Here is an 18,809-nt window from a genome sequence, read left to right on the forward strand (position 1 = left end):
AGTCTTTCCAAACAAAACGGCGACTAATGTGCAGTGCATGTTTTCTCCTTTTTTTAATTGGAACATTTTTCGTAATGCCTGCAAATGTCTTACTCGAATTACATCCCAACAGATAAATTGCCAAGGTAGACATCACTTGCAAGAAAAACCAAAGCAATTCATTCACTAATTAAACAAAGTACACTAACTCACTAACTTTACGGCTCATGTTTATATTGGAAAGTTGAAGGGAATCGTCATAATAGTCTAGTTCCGTGTTTCCGCACTTCATAATGGCCATGTCGACCAAAAATAAGCGCTGTCAATTTATCTGTTAAATTATTCACCTCTGACTCAATACGCAGGCGGAATCGCGAAGCGTGCCTCGCGGTGCAACCGGATCCTGATACCTCCAGTGGCGTACCTGCAGGGGCGCGAACACACCGGGCGACTTGAGTGTCGATCAGCGGATTAAAGGCCCGGTCCTGTGTGTTTCACGACCTTCAGCTTAATTACTGGTACATGAGTGAGAAAATTTGCTGTTTTTTGAAAACAATGCCAAATCCTCCGTATTCTCCGACACTGATTTTCAGCACTTTCGCTTCCCTTTTGGCGCAGTAGAAGACGGTGTTGCAGAAGAAAGTTTAAGGGTAGATTTACGAGACTGCGTTGGTGGATATCTCGGCTTTGCTTTTATTCGCACAGGTTTGGCTCCTTTCCATCACTGCCACTTCTGCAATGAACCTGAAACCATGGAACATTTCTTTTTAGGATGTCGCAGATTTTCAATTCGATGAAAATGTCTTCTGGAAACTCCCCAGCCAGCTCGTGATGGACTTTACACTTCCCGTGCTACTCTTCCTATATATAGGGGCGTCGGTACAAGGTTCCTGCAACAGGAATGTATGTGATGTCATGTTTAAATAAACTGCCATATGCTAATTTTATTCTGCCTATTCACATATCAATAAACTAACAGCGAATTGTTGTCGTCTGTCCTTTAATATATTTCGAAAATTCACGGTGACATATATATGGTTCAGAGCATATACTGTATATGAGCTCCTCTGTTGTGAATATTTATTAATGCACTTTAATATTGTTACGTAGAAAGAGGCTTTGGTTTTTCTTGCAAATGATGTCCCCCTGGAGTCAATCTGTAGTGAGGCGATTCGTGTAACATTTGTGGACTCTCTTTTTTAAAATGTTCGAAGACAAAAAGAAAAAAAAGAGTAAATAAATAAAAAATAACATGCACTGTATAGCTCAAACCACTACGTGGGATATGACACGAACCGGGCGACAGTTGGAAGAAATAAAAACTAGAAAATAATTTTGTCAATAAGCAGAATATATTAAAAGGATAATAATGTCATAAATTCATCGCGGCAGTCACGTCACGGCATTCAACTTATAAGACGCACGAATTGTAGACACGAACACGTCGGATTCAACTCCGCTTTTAATATGTGACCATTATTCTCATTAGACTGTATTCAAGGCTGCCGAAAATGACTTGCTTTTTTTTAACACTTGTCATTGGGTTTTCGATAATTCAAACCAATTTTACACGTTCTCACCGGCACAGAAAGCCTGGCTTTTGCCGTTTAACGCACATTGCCAATCGGACAGACAACCGGGCACTCAGCACTCGAGTTGCGATTTTTTTTTTTTTTTTTTTTTTTGTCTCGAAGTGTCCAAAGTTACAAATTCAAACGTATGTCGAACCGGACTATACAGGCCGCGCGATTAACTGAAAGTATACGGAAATAGTAACAAGATATACAGTTCAAAAAGTTGAGCGTAAACTAGTTTCAAGCTTGCGACGTCGCCTGCCCGAGCACTCATCGTAAGCGTCGTCGGCATATTAACGATCTCAGCCCGGCCACTTTGCAGAGAAGTTTGATTGTAGGTGACCTTAACCAATAAGTTGCCACGATAACGCTACTGGCTGTGCAGATCAAGCGCACGTCGCTTGACTGCTTCACACGTGCCCAGCATATACGCTTGCCACTTACATCGCGACAGGTGCGCCTTTCCTGCGCATAATTTCCATTTGTTTTGTCTGCGCATCAGCTGCAGCTCTTCAGTACAGAGTTACTCGGAAGAGTCTCCACTTGCATCAATCTGTATCCCTCTATATTGGGGGCGAGGACTTACGGAGTCGCCATCTGTCGGAAGCGCCTCGCTTGCGTAGTATGAGGGATAACGCGGCGCGCTCCTCATAGGTTTGGCTGTCTGCGCTCAATAAAAACACCACGCGGAAGCCCTCCTGGCGATTTCTGTAAGTACTCTCCAAACGAAGGAAGTTTCTTACTGTCAAAATAACAATCTTGGGCAAACAGAAAGCGCAGAATAGTTTAGAGCTGCTATCTATTCAGCGAATAAGTACAGTGAACCCCCAATGCGCGCGGTCGACGCGATGGAGTCCCCCGAATCGGCTTCTTGCGTGAAAGGTCGGCAATCGCTCCGAAATGACTATGTGAAATATGTTCTTATGGTGTGCTGTCTGTATAACCAAATGGAGCATAACATAATGAAGCCTCAATGCAGCGATCGCACGGGTTCGCAGCGACCGACTGCGCGTCTGCATGCATGTCCTCGCACAATGTTTCGCTTTCGCTGCGAGCGCGTTTTCGCATCGTGCCGTGAGCTTTAGGCCGCAGCATATGAACGTTTGACAGTACACAAGCAACCATTGTTCCGTGGACGCTATCAGAGCTGTTCATTTCGTTATAACTAGATACTTCGATTGGCTATACGGCGACTCGTGATGTGCCATCGCGACGATTCACTCATTTTTCTTTCTTTTCTTCCAAATTCTTGGACGTTTCAATATCGTTATTTCTCAAGCTGCGTCGCAATGTATATTTATCGGCCTTGTCAGCGAGGAATTTCCCGCTGCTTCTTTTTGTTAATCCAGCACATTCATTGTTTTGTTCTAACACAAACATGAACATATGCCATGCCTTTTTTGAATGTGCTTCTTACCGTCCACTTTCTATTTCAGTAACTTGCCAGTATCTCGCATCAACAAGTTCATAGACCAAATCTTCATGACATTAACCGGGCAGCGCGCGCCGGCGAGCTCCTCAGTGAGCGCTTTCTGCTATACTCACCGAACATCGCAGCCCCAACGCCGTAGAAGTAATCTTCCTCGCGGAAATGCGTACTACACACATCCGAGTTGTAGCCGATGGCTGCTTGCCTGTTCTAAGTTTCGCAATCCAAGCTACACGCAGCTTCTTGGCCTGCGTGTACATGTGAAGGCTGACACCGGGGTCTGTTGCGTACGCGTCCGGCACTGCGGTACCGAGCAATAGCCTATCTACCATGTCGGACACCTTCAAAGGCTGCCACTACGTATTATATATTGCTTTCAAGTGCTGTCAAGCAGACATCCGAAGCGGGAAAACATCCCCACTTAATCAGAACCGTATAGCGGAGGTGGGACTAAAGTTTCGTTTTCAGCTCGCTTCGGCGCTTCCGAAGCAGACGACGCGGCAGCTGTGTCTACGTGATCCCTCATACCACGTCACTCCGACGGTGGCGCCAGCTTTTCCAGTGGTGGAGCTCGCCCCTAATATAAACAGAAAAAAACTGTTGTTCATTATTACCCGCCGTGGTTGCTCAGTGGCTATGGTGTTGGGCTGCTGAGCACGAGGTCGCGGGATCGAATCCCGGCCACGGAAGCCGCATTTCGATAGGGGCGAAATGCGAAAACACCCGTGTGGTCCAAATTTCCGGAGTCCCCCACTACGGCGTGCCTCATAATCAGATCGTGGTTTTGGCACGTAAAACCCCACAAATTCTGTTGTTCATTATTAGTGCTCGGACGGAGCGAACATTCGACAACTTCTAATAGCGAATTCTGCAATCAAATACGAATAAAATAGCGAGGACCATTCGGTTTGTATTCAAAATTGCGAATATTCTGATATCTCTAAATATATTATATTTATTGAGTAATCGTTTATCACACTTCTACGCAGTCAACGCGCTCGGCTGTTGTGCAACATGTATTTTGTCCTCGGCTTATTTTATAACGAATTGCAATCCCGGCTCATTCACTATATAATAAATACTGGTACAAACGAGCGATATTCACGTTTCTATTTTAACCCCTTCAGAGACGAATTATGATCGACTGTTGATACATGCGTGAAACAAACATAATTTTATGCCACGGTGCTTGAGACTCCCTTGAAAGCAAATGACTCCTTGTGCATTTTATGATGAGTCATCATAATTACAGAGTAACTAAATATTTCAACATTGTAAGGTCAGCCATGCTACGTTTCTTCATAAAAAAGGATTGAATCACCCACTCGAATTACACGCACAAGTAATTTATTGGCCACGAGCATTTCAAGAAAGAAAAAAAAATATTTCGGGGTTGCTACGAACATGCCCCACGTCAAACGTCACGTAAAACACGGTAGTGCCTTCACTAAAGCTGTGCTCTGTAACGATACATGTCTCTCAGGAGTAAAATGGAAGTAATATAGGTTAGCACTGCACAGAAATGGCAAAAAAAAAAATAGGACGCCGTGTCTGAAGGGGCTAGAGCGAGGCTTAATTTCTCACCCACCCTGGCGTACGCCGGAGCGATGGCCAAAACACCGCAATGTCCTGCTTCAAGGTGACCCCCTTCTGGGTCATGACGTCGTGATACATACTCTTCCTGCGAAACGAAGCAGATTCTGGGGCCGAATTCACAAAGCTTTTTGTTCGTGATTTTCATTTTTTTTTTCATGGACTGGCCGCATTCGCTAATAATGTATGTCCAGCAACACGATTGGCCAGAATTTCCTCTTACAAACAGTTCTAGCGTAAGAACTTTGTTGAGAATACTTGTTCGTAAAAAGCTATTACAGAAAATTATTTAGGGTGCTCTGAGATTTGTCAGTATTTTTTCTATGGTGCACTGTCAATAAAAAAAACAAGAAAAAAAAAGAAAAGTAAGCAATGTTATATCAGTACTCCTCTAAGAAGTGATTGTTACCTGCTGACGCCGCAAAATGCTGACATTTCACCTAACTTACTCAAAAACCTTCAGTGCCTTGATGTTGTTGAAAAATCCACCAAGGTATTCAGGTTACTACAAAATGCATCATGTGTGAACGTGCCTGGTTTTTGTGGTTCCTGGGAAGTGTCCTCATTATAAATATCAGCCTACAGATGCTTCTCGAGGACGTCCTCAAATATGTTTTCATGTCATGATCGAAACTGGCGTAGCTCTCTGTGTCCAAAGAAACTCCCATAGCCAGCACATAGTCGCCTCCTCCAAGTCCTTTCGGTCAAGGTCTCTCGTTGAGCCAATAGGAGGTCACAGTGGTGGCTCCTGAAGTTAGGCTTAAGCGAATCAGCGATTTATTTTAAGCGTACTTTTTTTTTCATTGCGTCCGTAAAAACAAAAAAAACAAAAAAAAAAAACAATTTCCCCCACATTGTTCCTCAAATCCAAAAATTCGGTTTAGCCGTATTCATCAAGTGGGAGTGTACTGCGTGGGCTAAGCTCGGATTTAGTTAAAAAAAAGGAAAGAAAAAACTTTCAGCCCTTCCACTGCGGCGGAGATGGAAGACCAGGTGGGAATTGTGTATTTCCAATTATGACTATTAAGATGTGATGGTGTAATTGGTTATTTGAACTATTAAGGAATGAGAAATATATATGATCCGGTGGTTTTCATTTATTTAGTGACCACAAGGACCATGGCCTTATGGTCGCTACAGTACACCGCCGTAGGGTGTACGCAAAGGTTGACACGTTCTTCATAAACACGTCACCAACGCCGCGGACGCTCGGTGCGAACGCGAGCAAAACGCCGCCGCCGTCGACAATAGTTGTGCACGTTGTTTGTGTGACCGCACACAACCCCTGTCAAAACGCTGGCTACGTGACGGAACGGTTAAACGCTGTTGTCGACACTGTTAGGGGAGAGGCGGGCGAGAGCCCAGAGAGAGTGGGCGGCACATGCGGCAGAGGCCGGCAAGGCTGCGTGCATGCGCTGCAGTGGGAGAGCGGACACGCACACGCACAGTCTAGGGTGCCTCGATGCCCTCCTCGCCCACCGCTCCCCTTCCACTGGGAAGTCGCGTTTGCTCTTCGCCGTGCGTTCGATCTCCGTGAAAGCGCGTGTCCCACGCCCTCGCACGCTTTCACTCGCACATACAGCATACGGCCAATGAGAGTTTTTTTTTTTTTTTGTAAATGCGAATCATTGCTTGCCGGCGGCTCTGTCCGTCCCTCCCGCGTCCCACACCCCCACAGCGCGTGCGCGTCCCCTCTCCCTCTCTCTCCTCTCCTACGCTCCCCCTTTCTCTCCTCTAGGAATCCTCTACGGAGCGGCGCCCACGTGCCACACCCCCACAGCGCATGCACGTCCTCTCCCGCTCTCTCTCCTCTCCTACGCTCCCCCTTTCTCGCCTCTAGGAATCCGAAGCGGCGCGCACGACAGGTGGTGCGACAGCTGCATAATCCGCTGAAGGCGCCATGGTAGTTCCGCGGTATGAAAATGACGGAGCGCGCTCGCCTCATTCTCTCTCCTGTGCAGCGCCGCGATGAGCGCTCGGGCCGCTGCCGCGAAACCATCTCCCCGCTGCTTCACATCCACACATGGTTCCCTTTAGCGGGAGATGGAGTAATTTTTTTTCTATTGCCGGATGCGATCATCGAAGAGCGAGCCCTTACAGCTTCGCTGTAAAAAAAAAAAAAAAAAAAAAAAAACGCTTAACTTTGCACTCGGCTGCGCAACGCTTGAAACAACAAAGTTGGGCTATCGCAGCCCAGCATTTCCCGGAAGTGCGCGCGACCTTTTCATCTTATTACCCATGATGCTGATAATTTCTTTTCGCGCGTCTCGGACTTACGGCCGTCACTGCGGGTTGCATAGCGCAGCTTGCAACACCGACACTGCGTTCCAATGCCGACACCGCGCTCCGTGAATGCGTCTTTCTCTCTCTCTCGCTCTCATAGCGCGCAAAACCTCTTCACCTCGCAGAGCACGAGCGTACGAACGTGCCAGCTGTGGACGAAGACGACGAAGCTCGAACGCAATCATATGGCTCGCATAAATGCGTGCTCTGCAAGCCTACTGGTTACGATGCTCGCTTTGAGACCGTGGGTACGCGGGCTCGAATCTCGCCTCGGCAAGTTTTATTTCTTGATACTCACCACGAACCACAAATTACGGCTGGCTTAAACAGCTTCGCTGTTAATATTCAGAGCCCGTGAAGATGGAAGGGAGCCAGCGAAGCTGTCACTATGGTGGGTCTACTGTAGTGAATATTGCCCCCCACGATGAGAATGGGCATATCGTCGTTGGGCATCACTCAAGCGAACTTGTCTATTATGAACGTTCCGGTTGGGAAACTCGCGTTGAAACCTGGCCGTCGCACCGGGTAAGTTGGCGCTAGCGCTTACCGAGGCGTGCACCACCGTTGCCGGGCTCCTGAAGCCCTCCCGCTAGAATCGGCACGTCGACGACCAGCCCTTTCCCGAGCACATTCGCGGCGGCGTTGCTGAAACGCGCTAGAACACCTCGTCAGTTGCTCATGAATGGCTCATACCCCCTTAAGCAATGGCTCATAGTACCGTAAACGCGGCCTGCCCATTACGACGACAGAAGTGAAATTCTACGCTGGAATGATTAGCGGCAACGCAGCCAGCTGTGGAAGCAGACGACGAACGCGGGAGCAGTGGCACAAGCGCGCGCCGAGCACGAGCGCAAACTTCACTCTCTCCCAGCTCGGCAATGCTGCGCACGACAACAAGACCAACCTAGCAAGCCTTTAACATCTCCGCGGTAAACAAAACCAGATCATTAACGAACATGTTTGAATATAATTCGCGAAGCGAAGCTTTTGCTATAAGTTTTGCGTGGCGTAAAGGAAACTGGCGCGCGCGCTTCTGCTCGCGCGCACCCGTGCTATACATGCAATGTGACACACACGCCGATAATCTCAAACTGCTAGTTATACTCGCGGACAACTTTCAGGGAAAGCTATGGGGGCGCGGCTGCTGCACATGTGTTACGTACCGCACCAAGTAGTCCTGCAGCGTTTGACCGTGCTTTTGGAAGCTCGAAACAGACGCTGAATCGGCGCAGCTTCCATGTGCGACGGTTTCACGTTTGCCCAGAAGCGGAAGGGAAAGGCCGCATAATAAGTAAACTTTTACACTCATTAGTGTGTTCTGTCTTATTAACAGCGAAGCTGTTTAAGCCACTGGTAAAAAGTGCGCGTTTCACGAAACTATCATCATCAGCATTGGCTCGAGCGTCGTCTTCTTCCGCAGCTGGCTCGTTGGCGCCCCTCGGTTGGCGCTCGAACTCGTGCTCGGCACGCGCTCGTGCCACTGCTCCCGCGTTCGTCGTCGTCTTCTTCCACAGCTGGCTGCGTGGCCGCTAATCATTCCAGCGTGCAATTTCATTTCTCTTCTGTCGTCGTAATGGGGAGACAAAGCTTGCACTTGGCCGCGCAAAGCTCGAGTCACAACCAAGCTGGCCGATCGATTGCATCTCCTGGTAGTATCTATAGGTTGAACTTGGATATCGAGGTTGAACTTGGTTGCAGCTAGGTTAGGCCTTGGCTATGCCTGAGTTGAGCTTGGTTATCCCAGGTATCTCTTAGGTTATGACGCAATCAATCGGCCAGCGCTTCGCTGTGTCTCGAGCTTTGCGCGGCCTTGTGCAAGCCTTGCAGTCTCTTTAACTGTTGCTATTAAGGCGATTATGTTTTCTCTTCCCCAGCCTCAACTAACGTAGTTTAAAACGCGGGACTCTCTTCAGAAGCGCTCTCACTTGTGCGCGCGTTGCCTCCGTAGCTTTCCCTTCACAGCCACGGAAAGTTGTCCGCTAGAAGTACACGTGCGATTATGGCCTAATGGTTAATTAGAGAATCGTAAAACTGTGCCAGGGAACCGAGATTCGATCCCACCATCGGGCACGTAATTATAGATTTAGACAGCAGCAGCGACCAGCAGCCACGATCAGGAATGTCCGCGGGAGGGTTGGCAAAAAGTTTCGCCTGATACCAGCAGATCTAGTACGTCGGCCACGGAAACAGACGCTTTTCACCCCTCTGGCATGGGCGCCGCCTAGTTTGAATATCCCCTGTCAGGCAAAGCGACACTACGCCCGATGCAATACGCGAATACAACAGTTCAGACGTCGATGTTGGTGGCTCCTATAAACTAAACCGAGTTGAGGGAGGAACGCCGTAGTCGGCACGAGTCACACCTGGCTTCAACGTGGTCTGGAAGTGCGCCCTCGGACTCCCGTAGCAGCGTTGGCCGGAACGTCTCCGTCAGCGCACGTTGGTCAGCTCGAAAAAAAAAAAAAGGAAAGAAAAATATCCTGGCGACGCCACTGGCAACAAGAAGAAAATGTGGAATTTTCTTGATAGATTCTTTCTATTGTACATTATGTTTCATTCCTTTAAATCTTCCTTAAAGGGGCCCGAACCACCTTTTACCTAAATGAAGAAAGGCACTTGAAGTGAAAATAGGATATTTTAGAAATACTTTGCCGCAAAACGCACTTCAATGCGTTCAGCAGAAGCGGAATTATTGACGATCAAACACGGCCTCCACTGTGCTCATGTTCCTTCTTCAATGCAATTGCACTGCGAAGACTACGGTGGAGTGGTGCGTGGCCACAACGCCCCGCCTTCTAAATGTCACCGTGACGTGCAGTTCAAACGTCATTTTGGATGTTAACGTAGACGCTCTTACTTCCGATTTTGGTGCCTACGTACGACGCGCTAAACATAAGTCAAACGTAAGCCAAACGCGGTTCTCCTCGGCGAGCCGCAGTGCGCTTAGCCAGTGGACTCGTGGCGGCACCCCGGTGGCCGCGGTATCTATGCTACGTAGCCGACCGCAGCTATCAGTAGCAGCCGCGTATGAGAATACAATTTATTACGAAATAAAGCGTCAAGAAAAGAGCGTTTGAGAGAAAGGTGACTTCGCGCTCCGCTTGTGAGCTCCACGCACCGTGTACGACAGAAAAACTTGGCTGAGATGTTCACAGCAGCGTATGCTACCTGCGGACTATGCTTACCAAGCCCGAGGGGTACGTGGTTCAGGGCCCCTTTACGACGTCAGATTATGTAACTGTAATTTCCAATGTGGGGCTCGTGGGGGTCCACATCTCGAAAGAGGGCCAAATAGAGATTTCAGCTGTTGTCTCTGGGCGCCTCTTGTCCAACCACAGACGGCCTTGTAGACGAGCATCCGCCGCGGCTGTGGGAGGCAAGTGCTGCCGCCGGGTACCTACCGGTAAAATAGGTACAAGCGCGCTCCCGGCCTGGTGCTCGGCCATTATGGGACCTGAACGCTTGGAAAGGGGTGTTTGACCTCAACCCGAAGGTGCCCCCACCTCAATAGGTGCTTGGGGCGCCACATGGGAAATGACCGCTATGGGAGCGGCCCAGACGCCACTTGATTTCCGTGCTCACGTTGGTTTCGACGGGAATTCAGGGCGCAGGCTCCTTTCCCAAGCGTATCACCCCTGAAGGAAGCCGAACGCCAGGCCGGGGTACGCTTGTACCCTTTTGAACCAGTGGGTGCCCGGCGGCGGTGAGAATCGAACCCACAGCCTCCCGCAGCCGAGGCGGCCGCCTACTTTCATAGTGGGTATGAGCCATATGTAGAGGCAAACCAACCAACCAATCAACTGCCACAGCGGCATACGGGCTCTCGGCCTCAGTCGCGAGCTGCCTATTTCGAGCGGACATGCTGGATACGCGACCACTGATAACACCTCGGCGATACCTGTGCTTCTGCAACTACGCCGTCTTCTCGACGCTGCTCATCGTGCTCACCATCGTGGCCATGGGCGTGCTTAGTTACCTGGTCGTGCCAAAACGCCCCAAGCCCGTCTACATCGTCGTCAACTTCACCGACGAAGATTTCGAGAACGCGTCGGCACCGTCCTCTTCATCGGTGGGACCCGAGGTGGTCGACGCGGCAGAGGCAGATCGCGATCTCTGTTCATCGCGGCAGTGTGACCGCGAAGCCGAACGCATCTTGGATGCCATTAACGTCTCGGTGGGCCCGTGCGACGACTTTTACGCCTACGTTTGCTCGACCTGGATGCGGAAGCACGAGCCCGGCAGCGACCGGGACAGGACGTCCATGGACTACGAAATATTGGACACCTACTCGCGCTTTCTTGTCAGCGTACTCGGCTGGAAGAACAGTGCACTGCCGGCTGCCAAGACATTGTTCGACGCGTGCATCGAGCCGCCGGTCGGTCTCTTCGGAGAGCTCATCACCATGCTCTTCTACATGGTTGGACTGCAGCGTTGGCCCTACTCGGCGTCGGACCGCGTGTTATCGAACGACATCTCCACCAGCGTTGGCAGCCTGTACCGGGTGCTCGGAGAGGACAGTCTGTTCCATCTGGCCGTCGTCGAGCGGCCCGACTCGACGACGCATCCGACCATTTCCATCGCCGAGCCCAGGCTACTTGTCGGTCGCGCCGAGGGTGGTCTGCCGTTGGCCGATTTCGTTTTTCTGTCGAAGGCGCACGGGATACTGATGGACCATCTCCATAAGCCCATGACCACCAATGTGGCCGCTGTCGAGATGGACCTGGCGAGACGCGCCGCGGCCAAGCGAGCTGCCGACTGCACCGACCCGCTGAGTGAGTGCATGACGACGCACATAGACCACCTGCCCGCATCCAGAGTGCTGCACTGGTCTTTGCTCGCCCAAGAAGCCTTCGGCGAAAAGATGGTAGCGCTCAACCAGCTGGTCGAGACGCCCAACTTTGAGTACCTGGTCAGCTTCAGCGACAAAGTGGACCAGCCGCTGAAGAAGGTCGACCTGCTCAACTATATGGCCTTCCGCATCTGCATGACGCTGTCGCCGCTCATTGAGAACGCCGCGGTGCGACACCATCTGGCCTCCATTGCGTACGGTCGCAACCCTCGCTTCGCGGAACCCCTGCCAGCGGCTCGCTACTGCCTGCGGCTCCTGGACCGCTTCGAGCCGGCGCTCGTAACGCTTCTCGCATACGACCGCTCCGTGATCAAGCTGAGCTGGAAGGTGCTCCAGTTTCTCGTCCTGGACCATCTCAACTCCACATTGTTCACGTTCCTGGGTCAGGACTTCAGCCGGCGGTTCTCTCCGGAGTTTGCAGATCACGTCGCGCGCCGGCTCGCCGCCGTCAAGTGGGAGCCGTTGATGCCCCTGCGCTTCTTCAACAAGACCTTCCGGGACAAGTACTTCGCCGGATTCACGAGAGAAAACTCGAGCAAGTCGCTGTCTTCTTTCGTGCTCTTCTGGCTGCAGCGAGCCGTGAAGCGCCGGCGCGGCCCCGTCGAGACAGACGACAGCGAGGACCTCAGGACCGGTTGGGAGCACGGCTTTCTTCGCACGTGGCCCGCACTCGGCTCGCCCTTCAGACACCTCGAGATACCACTGCCGGTCTTCGACCCAGCCATGTCGAGCGACCCGAAGCTGCACGCTTTTCACGTAGCGAGGGCTGGCGCCCGCATCTACCGAGTCATCTTGGGCTACGTGTATTCGCTGGCGTACGGTTTCTTCTACAACACCAGCACGTCCGACCCAGCGTCCGTGTTCGAAAACCTCCGCAGCTGTCTGCAGCAGAGCTACACCGAGATGACGGCGTCGGCCGCTGGCTATGGCGCCGTTCCATTCGTCGAATACGAGAAGACGTCGGCGTCGGACATGCTGGACCTTCTGGCGGCCAAGCTGGCCTTCACGGCCTTCGAACAGTGGACGCGAAAGGAAGGCCTCAACTTTTACTTCGCCAAAGCCCGCCAATTTGACCAGAAGCAGTTGTTCTTTATCTACTACGGGCTCGGCTTTTGCGAGAACGTCAACCCGGCAGCGACGCGGGGAGAAGGCGACGCGCACAGCGCTGCCTGGAACCGGGTCAACGGTCCTCTGCGGCACACGAAGGAATTCGCGGACGCATTTCATTGCGCCGAGGGCTCATTCATGAATCCCCCGAAGAAATGTAGTGTATAACAGCTTTTAAGTCATATGGTGGAACGTTTCTTTATTTACTCTCCGCCCATGCGCTTTTTCCTCCCTGTTCAAAAGTGTAGCCGCAGTACTATACTATATATATAGCGCTTCATGCAGACATATAATACGACCGAACTATACACAGAGTCTATATATTACAGAATGGTGCGCACTGACGCTATCGCGTTTACGTTTCCTTTATGATCTCGTCTATTTGCTTAAAACCATTTGGGCACACAAGATCTTCGTGCGATCGCGCAAATATCTGCTTCTCTGATACTATATAGTTCCAAGTTTTCGAACTTGTACCATTCTTTAATACGGCTATCTATGGCAGCACCGGTGTATCGTTAGGTTGATAGCATGATAAAGCGAATAAGAACGTGCTGATTGTAGTCTGTCGCGTTTACTGGTATATAGCTGCTGCAAAACAAAGGTTCGGATGGAACTGCTATTTCGACTGAATTGAGAAGCACTCGGGGAGTGATCGGAGGAATAAGCATTCAGTCTACAGCATCGTGTTTGTACTTGAACAGCCGAGTCCGAACGCAGAAAATGACTGCGACCTTGAAACACATTGATAATAAGTTTGAACCCTGACCCCAGTATACGGGTCGGAGGGGCTATCCGCGTACGAATACAGCAGCCTCTGTCCTCACTTATGCTCGATATTGCAGCGAAGAGTCTCCACGGATAAGTTGTATGCATGAACCACGGGCACTGTATATTTGAGCGTAATTAACGGGACGTCTACGTGAAAGTGTTATATATGAAGCCTCGTTAGCTTTGAGAGGTTTACAAGTATACATGTGCTATACTACAGCTTATACACAACTGTAAATTTTAAATTTTGCGGGAGGAGAAATACGAGTAAGCAAAAGGCTGTCAACTTTTATACAGACCCATTCTGTTCAAGTATATAATGGTGCAGATAAGGGCTCCAGTCATCCTCGCGAACCCTGTGCTGTCTTTTGAAATGTCGAGCTTGGAAATTTGCGCAAAGGCTGCATCAAATTCGCAGACAGAAACGCTGCTTTTCCTATCTTCCGGATAGCAATGTCACGTATGGGTTAAGAATTGTTTGACGAAGATGTGCATTTGTGTTCGAGGCGAAAAATACTGCAATGAAATATGTCTCACACCACAGCTCCTGAACCTAATGTCACATATACGTATATATATGAAGTGAGGTTATGCTCGGATCCAGTATAGTTTAACAGGAACTTGTAGGTTGAGGACGCACGCACGGAAAAAACGATACTTTATTTTTGCTACGTTTCGGCCGGGATCCGGCCTTCATCAGGGTGTATATATATATATATATATATATATATATATATATATATATATATATATATATATATATATATATATATATACATATATATGGTTTCGTCTGAATGTCCGCTTTGAGCCCTGAATGCATCAGGCTCGTCTCAGCTATCACGATTGTGTCCACGTTTTAAATGCTCGAGGAAAGATCCGCAAGGATCGTCTTTCGACAGACTTTGGAGGCCGTGTAGTGTGAGAACTGGCATTGGCAACGAATTTGTGATAGGGGCCGACGAGAATGCCTGGAACAAGGATACTTCACTACTGGCACCAGAAGGACCGGCCCATACAATTTCAGCTGCGCTTGGGTCTGCGATGCTATATATATGGGCTTCAAAACATTTTACAACGTCCCGCGACCGAGCTTCGCAGGTGTCCGCACCAAATGTATGCCAAAGAGGTTGTACTAGTGCATACTGCATGCATGCCTGTAACCAGCATTTATATAGGTAAATATCGCCAGTGGTCGATGTCTCTGGAGCAAACGTTTCGACAAGAGGACTTGCCTTCTTCAGGTCAACAACTGTTTTCCTATGCATCACTCTCCCCCACCCATAATGGGGGAGGAGAACAAACGAGTGCGTGGAGTAAGACAAGTCGTAATTCATCCCCTTATTATACTCCTCCTTTGGGTGAGGGGCAGAGTGAGCTGTACTATAAAACGCTCAGCCAATTTATATATAAAGGGTACTGTTTTTTTCTAGCTGCACTAAATTTTATTTTTTGGCTGTGGCACATAGCGTAATTATGACCCGATGAGAGAAAGAGAGAAACGTGCTTTAATGTGATGCTGGAGATGTTAGCCTATAGCTATTCGCCTGATTATGATATATACAGCGATAAACATTTATCAGTACATACAGTCACACGCACATTTCACTATTTACAAAGCTTACCCGATGAGGCGGCCCATTACGTCTACGAGAAATCAAAATGCTTAACTGAATAATTAGTATAACTACAGTAATGAACTGCTTAATTATTTACATTATGGTACATATTTATATCTGCGAAGCTAGTGAGTCTGCCAGGCACACCCATTTGGAACGAATTCTGAGGAAGACAGTGGTTTCGCGATATGTGCCGTCAAACCTCCACCAGAATGTTACGTGTGGAAGGACACTCACGAAAGAGGCTATTTACAATATATTTACACTGAAACTAAACCGCCAGGCCGACACCTTGCTAGCGCCAAAAGCCCAGACACCTACTTCATTGTCTTTCTCGCGGCTCGTCTCTTGAGCATCTCTAGATTATATCGTAATACTATGAACCGTTGTTCCACTCACTTTTTTAAAGAAAACGATGTTTTATGCATTGGCGCACAAAGGTAACTGGCGATTTCTCGAGTTATAGCGTTTTCTAGCGCACCACCACGATTCTCTCTTGAACGTCGCTTTCCGTTAATAATACGCCGCCGTTTGCACAGTGGTCTGCACCCAAGAGAAAATAATGACTGGATAACGCGATTCCTCACCAGACCAGGACATATAGTCACCGATGTGCGCTTTCCCGCCGCGCATAGTGTCCCCAGTTTAAATCTCAAGTCAACTGGTCCCATTGCATTTGTCATTGTGGTCACAATGCAAGTCCTGTAGCCTCAACCAGTTGGCGTGCTAAGGCATCTAGGACATAACATTTCCCCCAGTGACCCAATGCCTCTGATGTAGCTACGCAGCAACAACGGCATCTGAAGCAAATATAAAGCAGCAAATGCTCCACGCATCCGCCTTCTAGTGCATGTGTGAAAACCCGGAACAACGTTCGAAGCTGTTATCGCCAAGGACCGACGAATAGCAAACATCTACTCACGCTTTTTGTAATGCTAATCGTCGCTGCCGGTCCGGCGGACAGGATACAAGAGCGCGTCTGAAGCTCGCAGCCCGGCGCTTGCGGTAAAAACAGAAATGCAGATTAAAGGAAAGTTGCGGCGACGAGCAGGCACAGACAGGTGTTATACGTGTAGACAAGCGTCAAACGACCCAGGGCTCAGACACGACGTTGCTCTTCAGAGGTGACGAGACGTATGTACACTCTTTAAGAACAAGCTCGACGAGTGTCGAGAGGCGTGTTTCTTTTTTTTTTTTTTTTTTTTTCTATTCATCCAGACGACGTAAATCCAAGTGCGTATAAAAGTGGACGCGGCAGAAGTGAAGGATTCGGTCTGGTCTTCTCAGCTCAAACGCGAACCACCATCCCGTGCTAAAACATTCAGATCAAAAGAAGGCGATGGAGTTCCTTAGACACGTCTGCAGAGCAAGTACGATGTACATTCGCCGAAGCGGACCTGGCGAGCGCTGGTATTGGGACTGTTCAGAACTGGCGAGCTTGCGTCCAGACTCCATTATATAGAATTTATTGCTGACAATTAAAGCGCCAACAAAGCGGGAACAAAGTACAGGCGCTGAACTTCATGTTAAATATTTACTCAATAATATGCAACCTGCACACTTTCATCCGTACTCTCGACGTATGGAGCTCTCGCTGTGCGCTATTTCGAGCGTGTCATGTCGACACATGCATGCCAGGAAGCGCTGATGATGTATGAGCTGGTGATCAATTCTGTTATTCTGTGTTCTTAGCTTTTTTTTTTTTTTTTTGCCATGGGCGTGCATTGTGCAGTATACTTAATGACGAGTAAAATTGTTATTCGGCGATTGCTCTGTTTTCTTTTCTAATATTGTCCTCTTACTGCGACAACAGTTGAAATGCGATGGAAAAAGCTTTATTCTGCACCATTAGAGAATAAGGTTAAGCTATAGCTGTTGCGTACTCCAGAACTGAGACATAGTATTTAACTATATAGAACTAAAACGACCTAACACGCGAACCTGTCTTGTGTGCTTCTGGTTCCTGTCTTACGGCCTTTTTAGCACTGTTTAAATATATCTCAATTTAATACGCAAGTTGACGGCGCGCTGGCCTATGCATCAGGGGAAAGGGAGGAATAGGGAAAAAAATAAGATTATATCCTTGTGGGGATTCCTACTTCAAGGGCGAAATCCCACAACAGCTTCGTTGACCTGAACTCGACGCCATCGGGTCGAGTTAGAAGACGAGCTGACCCAAAACGGTTACCATCGTACCAAGCGGGTTGAGCGAGTCACCCGACCCCTTGCAGTTAGGTTAACTGAACCCGCCTCGACGCTCGTTCGACACGAACCGCTAGCATTTACCCAATCCCGCGACGACCGGATTCCGGCCCGACTTCATCGGCGCTTTGTAAACCCGATAAAGTCTGGTTTCGTCGATATATAGTCGATCCGGTTTATGACCACTTGAGGCCATGAGGTTTATGACCACTTGAGACAGAAACTTGGAAGTTAACAAAGAAGCTCGAGAGCAAGTTAAGGACAGCACAAAGAACAATGGAACGAAAAATGTTAGGCGTAACGTTAAGAGACCTGGAGAGAGTGGTGTGGATCAGATAGCACACGGGAATAGCCGTAATTGACATTAAGAGAAAGAAAATGGAGCTGGGTAGACCATGTAATGCGTAGGGTAGATAACCGATGGACTATTATAGTTACAGAATGGCTGCCGGCCAAGAGAAGAGAAACGCAGTCGAGGACGGCAGAAAACTAGGTGGGATGATGAAATTAGGAAATTTGCAGGTAGAAATTGCAATCAGCTAGCGCAAGACAGGGGTAACTGGAGATCGTAGGAAGAGGCCTTCGTCCTGCAGTGGACATAAAAATAGGCTGATGATGATGATGATGCCACGAGAAGCAGCAGAACTAAACCAGCACCAGCAGCAGATAAACCAGGAGCTAATCAACGAGACTGGCGAAGATTTGGAGAATGTGCAACGATCATGAATGTCACTGACAGCAAAGAATTCCAGCGAACAAAGACCAGACGTTGGAGCAGAACCTACACCGCCAGAACCCAGTGGCTAGGTGGAATCGGCTGCGTGGCCCATCGGTCACTTCACAATCTCAGTCACTGTTACATATGAGGTCAACCAGGGAACGACGAGCAGTATTGCGTCGTTCCCCTGAGGCATGAACACTTTGCCTAAACGAGAGGAGTGTAATGATATGCCACGACCAACCGCGTGGTGGCCCTCATATATACGGTGAAGATAAGAAGGCAAGGAATGACGGTCAGCCACAGTTTTGCCGAAGCGCCAGTACATGTTTCATGCATATACCTAATAAATGTTCAACATGTTGCTATCATTATATTGTATTGTTATAAATTCATGAGTTATACGACCTTGACATTTCATTTTTCATTTCATTTGTTTACCCTAAGGGCCCGGAATCAGGCATTACATAGGGGAGGGGATAACAACAACAACAAGAAACTTCAAAACAGGGTTATAACTTATAACCCTGCTTTGAAGTTTCTTGGTGTTGTTATCCCCCCTATGTAACTTATAAGCATGAAGAACAAAACACAAATAAAGAACACAAATTATCACAACATTAACGAGATACAGTGCACCTAGTAGTGGCATGAAGTAATTATTATGTAATGCAATAATACAAGA

At 48.7% G+C, this 18,809-nt stretch overlaps 2 protein-coding genes across 2 annotated transcripts in view; one reads left to right on the forward strand and one right to left on the reverse strand.

Annotated features, from left to right (window-relative positions):
• LOC119445803 (calcium-transporting ATPase sarcoplasmic/endoplasmic reticulum type) overlaps positions 1-18,809 on the reverse strand; it is a 663,011-nt gene that overhangs the window by 515,025 nt on the left and 129,177 nt on the right. The gene's annotated exons all lie outside the window — the stretch shown is intronic.
• Positions 10,718-12,982, forward strand: LOC119444809 (neprilysin). Its single transcript, XM_037709151.1, has one exon. The coding sequence runs from the start codon at positions 10,718-10,720 to the stop codon at positions 12,980-12,982; it is 2,265 nt and encodes a 754-aa protein (XP_037565079.1).

Source organism: Dermacentor silvarum, chromosome 3 (genome assembly GCF_013339745.2).
Source record: "Dermacentor silvarum isolate Dsil-2018 chromosome 3, BIME_Dsil_1.4, whole genome shotgun sequence".
NCBI classification, from domain to species: Eukaryota; Metazoa; Arthropoda; class Arachnida; order Ixodida; family Ixodidae; genus Dermacentor; species Dermacentor silvarum.